The sequence below is a fragment of the Poecilia formosa genome, unplaced genomic scaffold (genome assembly GCF_000485575.1).
Source record: "Poecilia formosa unplaced genomic scaffold, Poecilia_formosa-5.1.2 Scaffold926, whole genome shotgun sequence".
Taxonomy (NCBI): domain Eukaryota; kingdom Metazoa; phylum Chordata; class Actinopteri; order Cyprinodontiformes; family Poeciliidae; genus Poecilia; species Poecilia formosa.
The window spans coordinates 26324-32488 of record NW_006800865.1 but is presented as its reverse complement, the minus strand read 5'-3'; the positions used below and the strand labels follow the sequence as shown (position 1 = coordinate 32488).

At 46.2% G+C, this 6165-nt stretch overlaps 2 protein-coding genes across 2 annotated transcripts in view; one reads left to right on the top strand and one right to left on the bottom strand.

Moving 5' to 3' along the window:
• Window positions 1-157, bottom strand: part of zdhhc4 (zDHHC palmitoyltransferase 4) — a 3871-nt gene extending 3714 nt beyond the window's left edge. Inside the window, exon 1 of the mRNA XM_007543852.2 lies at window positions 20-157. The gene's annotated coding sequence lies outside the window, so the exon portion shown is untranslated. The remainder of the gene's footprint in view (window positions 1-19) is intronic.
• Window positions 158-2370: 2213 nt separating this feature from the next.
• Window positions 2371-6165, top strand: part of grid2ipb (glutamate receptor, ionotropic, delta 2 (Grid2) interacting protein, b) — a 27751-nt gene continuing 23956 nt past the window's right edge. Inside the window, exons 1-4 of the mRNA XM_016667155.1 lie at window positions 2371-2865; window positions 3379-3632; window positions 4105-4434; window positions 4786-4940. Of these exons, the coding sequence (XP_016522641.1) occupies window positions 2781-2865; window positions 3379-3632; window positions 4105-4434; window positions 4786-4940 (824 nt within the window). The 5' untranslated portion in view covers window positions 2371-2780. The remainder of the gene's footprint in view (window positions 2866-3378; window positions 3633-4104; window positions 4435-4785; window positions 4941-6165) is intronic.

Sequence of the window (6165 nt, the reverse complement as noted above, 5' to 3'; positions counted from 1 at the left end):
TGTTCAGCTCTTCTCTCACCTCAACATAACTGGCCGGGTGTACCTGCTGACCGCCAGGTTCACCTGTCTCCCACCTTCTTCATCCGTGATTGATGCTACTTCCGTAGCCTGACGCTAACATGGTCACGTGGTTTCTGATTAACTTCGCCGGGTCAACATGGATATTACCAGTAAAAGTAAATCTATTTCAATATAGTTTTACTAGATTGGATTAAAGATTTTAAATTACAGACAGATAAAAAAATATATCAAGAAATCCTGTTATTTTAAAGAGTAACTATAATAGAAAATTCAAATAAATAAACACAATACCAAATTCAGGTAGAAGAAACACTTTTCCACTAATTATGAGCCTACCTGTAAGACTTACAGGGATGCAGTTTTTGCATTAAAAAAGTTCTGTTTTCATAATAAAAATATAAATTAAAGTAGAAGAAATTACACTATATTCTTGGCCCAGTTATTCTTCTCTTCACGGATGTTTTATGGCCTCCAACGACAATTCAAGAATAAATTAGGACAAAAATACAACTTTAAATCTATTTACAAAAAATGTTAGATGCAACACAAAGTGATAATTTTTTCCAAGGTTTCTATCTGTTGTCATGGTAACTATGACCACATCTACTCATCTACATATAAAAAGACTTTGACTTCAGTTCATCAAAATCTGCTTTTAACTGCTTTATTAAAACTTGACTGAATACAGGAAGTGTTTTCAAACGAAGGCTGACCCAGCAGACAAATGATCTGTTTAGTTTTCTTTAAGCTAAAAGAAATGCTTCTCATTTAACGAGGAAAAACATTTGAAGTTTGGATCTACAATCCTGTTCCTACAAAAAGAATCAGATTATTTGTTTAATTAAAATAGTTTATGCTTAGTTTATTGTTACATAGGTAAAAAAAATATTACAACATATTTAGTGATTTTAGTTTTTTGACTTGAGAGAATGTTTGAGCTGATGATTTTGGCCAATATTACAAAAAGTCTGGACTCGCCTGACGTGCAGAATTAACACCTGTCTAACCTTTTCTCCCGTCCAGGCCCGCTCCCCGCGCCATGATGCATGATGGGATACCTGCTGGGTCTGGTTGCGGACGCGGCCGGCCTGCAGCTCAGGTTTCACCCCTCCGGTCTGGCAGGACCACATCACTGCGGAGCGGTGAGCTCGCCTGTGGCTGCGCTGTAAAAAGGTACTGGTTGTGTCCAGGTTAGACTGGAGGGAAACTTCCTGTCCTGGTGATTTTTCCATCTAAATCCTGCGATTGTTTTCACAGTTTGGCAGCTGAAGCGGTAAATGTTTCTGTCTGATCAGTTTGTTTCCTGTTTGAACGCTGGCTTTGTTTCATTATTCAGGACTTTCTCTTGACCTGTAAAGTTTGACATGATTTACCTGATATGATGTCTTGCAATAATATTAAACTATGTCTAATAGAAAAATGTCTTTTCCATAATCAGTTTAATGTGAGCTCCAGCTTCTCTTCCTGGTTAACATTTGGGTTGATTTAAATATCTAACATTTCCAACACATTTTGTAAAATATCACAAACAAACTGGAACGCCACTTATATTAAATCAGATGTTATAATCAGTTACTCAGAGCTGAAATTGTCTTTTTATGAAATATCTTTTCACTGTTTCCTGGGTAGTTTCCTGTTTGGATACTTTTTACTTTTACTTCAGTGAAATCTTAGAAATATATTGAAAGATGCAAATTAAGAAGTAGTTCCTTTCCTCTTCTAAAGGAAACATTCAGTAACAGCATGCCTCCAGTGAATCTGCCATCAGCAGTAGACGGTGAATCTGCAGCTGGAAAATCATCAACATGAGAAAAGCTGAGCGTCAGGGCGGTGAACGGATGAAATGGAGATTATTATTGATCAAGCAAATGTGCTAAATAGATTTATTTTTCCAGAATGTGAACCAGGTGAAGCTGAAACTGACCTAGAGGAGTTTTGGTGGAACAGATTTACAGATGAAGAAGTTTTTTATTTTAAATGTTTGTATATTTTGTTAGTTTTATTTTGACTTTTGCTCAGATTTTGTTGTTTTTTCACTGAATGGTTTTTCTAGAGTCTTTGTTTTCAGTTAATGATGAATCGATTACTAAACTAGTTAATGATTATTTCAATAATCGTGATTGATCCGATGAATCGTCTCAGACTTATCGAGTTATTGTCGTCCATCTTGGTTGATAAAACACTTCCAGTATCGGGCTGAGGCGGTTTAGAGGGGTGTTCCTGTATTGATGACGGGGTGGAGGAGGACTAAAGGTCCATCTGATAATCCTAATCCTGTGGGCTGAAGGATTACGTTGCCCCCAGTCCTGCACAGACCCGCAGACTTCCAGGCGGGCGGATGCTCCAGTTAGAGTCCGTCAGGCTTCGTCAGCGCGGCGCAGAGCGATTCTGGGCCAGCAGCGGTCCCTGGGAGAGCCACCTCGCCCAGAGAGGAGGAGGAGAAGACACTGCGGTGTATTTATAGCTAAATGAGGCCTCACAACGGCCTTTTTTGGGCAGAATTATTAAGGAAGTGAGGTGCGCGGTGCAGGCGTCCCAGTTTTCTGATTACCAGTGTGCAAGCTGGCTGGCCTGAGGATGAATCAGGGACTAACTCCCTGACACACTCACAGAGAGACTCACTGCACACTCACCCTCTGCTCATGACGAAGCGGCTGCTCTTAGGGTGGAGCAGCATCTCCAGCCGCTGACCTGCTCTGCCTGACTCCGGCCTCCTGGGACGTTTTACAGCTGGACTGACTGACTGACTGACCGGCAGGATGAAGAAGTTCCTGCAGAATAAAAAGGGCAGATACTCGTTCCGGCAAAGCAGACGTGGCCCTCGGTGCCCATCCAAAGATTTCTGTAAGCTTTTGCTCTCAGTTCTGACACTTTGGAGGAATTATTCGCAGCTTAATGTCAAGTTTAACAATTATTTCTGAGGCTGTTGCTTTTGAGTAATTTGTTTTGAGGTTTCAGTCTTAAGAAGCTTAAAGTTTGATAATTATGTCCAACAGAACTGAGCTGCTCCACTTTCCTTTGCTCCATAATTACCATTTAATGGAAATGTGCTCATTTCTGCACAAACGTTTGTCTTTCGAGCTAATTAAGGTCACAGTCGGTGTCATGGCTCCGTGTGATTGGCTGCCGTGGCTTTTAGAAGCGGGTCGGGTTCGGCTCGGCTCGAGGTGAAGCTGCTGCAGCTCTCAGTTCAGGCTCAGTGCAGGAGGAGGCAGATTAACTCAGATTAACTCAGATTAGACACTTTGGAGGTAAATCAGTGGAGCTGGAGGTTTGGGCTGCGGTGGGTAAGTGGAGGATCTGATGGTGGGAGAGTTGAGATGCTTCCATCTTCATCTTCATCCTCTCCCCATCCAGTCCTCAGCATGCCGGCGTCCAACCAGGGCTGGCCCGAGGACTTCGGCTTCCAGCTGGGCGGAAGTGGACCCAGCTACATCCTGTGGGTGGAGGAGGGCAGCAGCGCCCACCTGGCCGGGCTGCAGGCGGGGGACCAGGTCCTGGAGATCGAGGGCCACAACGTGTCCACTCTGGCCCCGCAGGCCGTCATCGCCATCGCACAGACGCAGAAGAACATCCCGCCCAGCATTGGCGTGGTGTCCCGCATCCAGCAGGTCCAGTTCAGCTCCCCGCCTGTCCCTGAGCTCATGTATTCATCTGCTCATGCATTCATCTGCTCATGCATTCATCTGCTCATGCATTCATCTGCTCATCTATTCATCTGCTCATGCATTCATCTGCTCATGCATTCATCTGCTCATGCATTCATCTAACAACCAGTAAGAAGTTCAGCCGCCTTGTTTCTGGTTGCTGAACCAGGAAAAAGGTTTGTTTGTTTGTTTACTTTCTATTTGTGCTTTAATCAGATTAACAGTAAATGTTTATTGAATGACATTTTAAATCCGTCCACCTGGGATCGGACGGCGCCTCTGCAGCTGTCAGCGGGCGAGAGGCAGGGTCACCCTGGGCGGGCCGCCGGTCCATCACAGAGTCCAGGATAATCCATGTTTTATCTTCCTGTGATGTTTTGTTGTGAAGCTAGCAGCAGGTTTTATGGTTTCACCGTTGTTTCCGTGTCTGGTCCAGATGGACATCGTTCCGGGTCCGGACAGTCGTTTTGGCTTCACCATCGTGGGAGACTGCCCCCTGCTGGTGGAGGACTGCTCACCGTGCTCCCCCGCCGGCCGGGCCGGGCTGCGGGCCGGCGACTTCGTCATGGAGGTGAACGGCATCCCCGTCAGGCACCACGAGATGGCCGCCGCGCTCATCAAGGCGTCGCAGGGCCAGACGCTGCGCCTGGGCGTGCTGAGCCTGGGGCCGCACCACAAACGCAGCACCAGCCTGGAGGACGGCCCGGCGGGCGGCGAGTGGGCCCGGCTGGACCGCAAGCACAAGGCTCTGGAGTTCAACATGAAGGTATGGCAGGCAGACAGGAAGACGCTAGGCTAATCCAGGGTCAGGCCGGTTCTGTTCCAGCAGGAAGAGGAACCGCACCACTTCCTGCTTCAGCATCCTCCATCAGAACCGGATCATCAGTCCGGTTCTGTTCTTCATGGTTCTGCTGAATCTTAGCACACTTAGAATAAGACAAAACTAAGTTACAAGTAACTTTTAGTCAAATACTGCATCTTGTTTTAAGTCAGTATTTCCTTAATATTGATGAAAAAGTTCTGGTTCCAGTGGTCGGACTAGTTACTCTGCCAGAAACTCCTCCTCCACATCTGAAGCTCCGCCCCTTGTCTTTAGCTCCGCCCCTCATCCCTGCAGGTGGAGCAGCTGCTGGGCGAGGCCCCGGAGGTGAAGGAGAAGCTGTTCTCGGTGCTGAAGCAGTACGCAGCGGAGAAGAAGGTGGAGTGGCTGGCCTCGGCGCTGCCGGAGGTCCTCACCACCGCAGAGCAGCGGCAGCTCATCTCCAGCATCAGGTAGGGGTCGGAGCGGCTCCCCGCCTCCGTCAGGGCGGGCGGAGTGGAAAACACATTAGGCTCGGTGGTTCCCAGTGTTCCCAGTCAGTCAGCCTGTCAGAGAGAATCTGGATCTGGAAGAATCAACATTAAGCTTCGTTTGAGCCTTCCTCCTGGCTAACACCTGAGACATTTGGGTCAAGTTTTCAGTTTGTTCAGGAGCTTTAGAGGAACAAACCGATCAAAGCTCAAACTCTGTGTTGGAAACAGAGCAGTGAGTGGGCCGCCGCTGCTGCAGAACATTTATTTATATCCCAGCAGTCTGCTTCCTGCAGCCAGCAGGGGGCGCCGGCAGCAGCAGGCTTTCATCCTGATTGGATCCAGGAAAACACCAACATGCATCTGTGAACAGATGACGGCTCCTCTAAAGGGAGAGAAACTGCTGACAGCCCCTAGAAGCACCGCGATTTAAAGGTGCAGCGCGTATTTACCTATTACAGCTTCTGTCAGAATATTGGCACAAAATACTGAATCCATCTAGAGGGACGCTTCACATCAGTCTAGAAACACGAGTTCATGTTTGATCTTATTATGGGTCAAAGCTGTAAATGTACAAACCTCCCCAACACTCCTTGGCCTGGTCCACCCGTTGCTAGGTGCGGTCGACCCCGTTGACCCGTTGCTAGGTGCCGTCGACCCCGTTGACCCGTTGCTTTGCTGATAAAAATCTAGAAATTTCTGTTTGATTTCACTGATTTATTCTGGTCCTGACTCTGGTCCTGGTTCTGTTCTTAAAAGCAAAATATTCTAAATATTCAGACTTTTATTATGCAACTGTTGAATAATAAAATCGCTGAGCAAATCAAATAAAAATGATCTCTGAAATGTATTAAAATATAAGTTTAGTTTGATTTAACGCCAACACCAGCAGAGCTGCAGCGATATTCTATAATCTCAGATTAGGGTGTGACTAGATTTCCACATAAAACCAGGTTGGTTTGGAAATATTTGTTCCCTTAAAATCTAAAATCATCCATTAAAAAAACAGCATTTTGTGTTTATTTAGAAGAGTAAATATTTTCCTAAAGCAGGCAGCTATGGGAGGAGCCTGCTGTCGCTCAGCTCTCACTCTCACCTTGTCGCTCAGCTCTCACTCTCACCTTGTTGTCGCTCAGCTCTCACTCTCACCTTGTCGCTCAGCTCTCACTCTCACCTTGTTGTCGCTCAGCTCTCACTCTCACCTTGT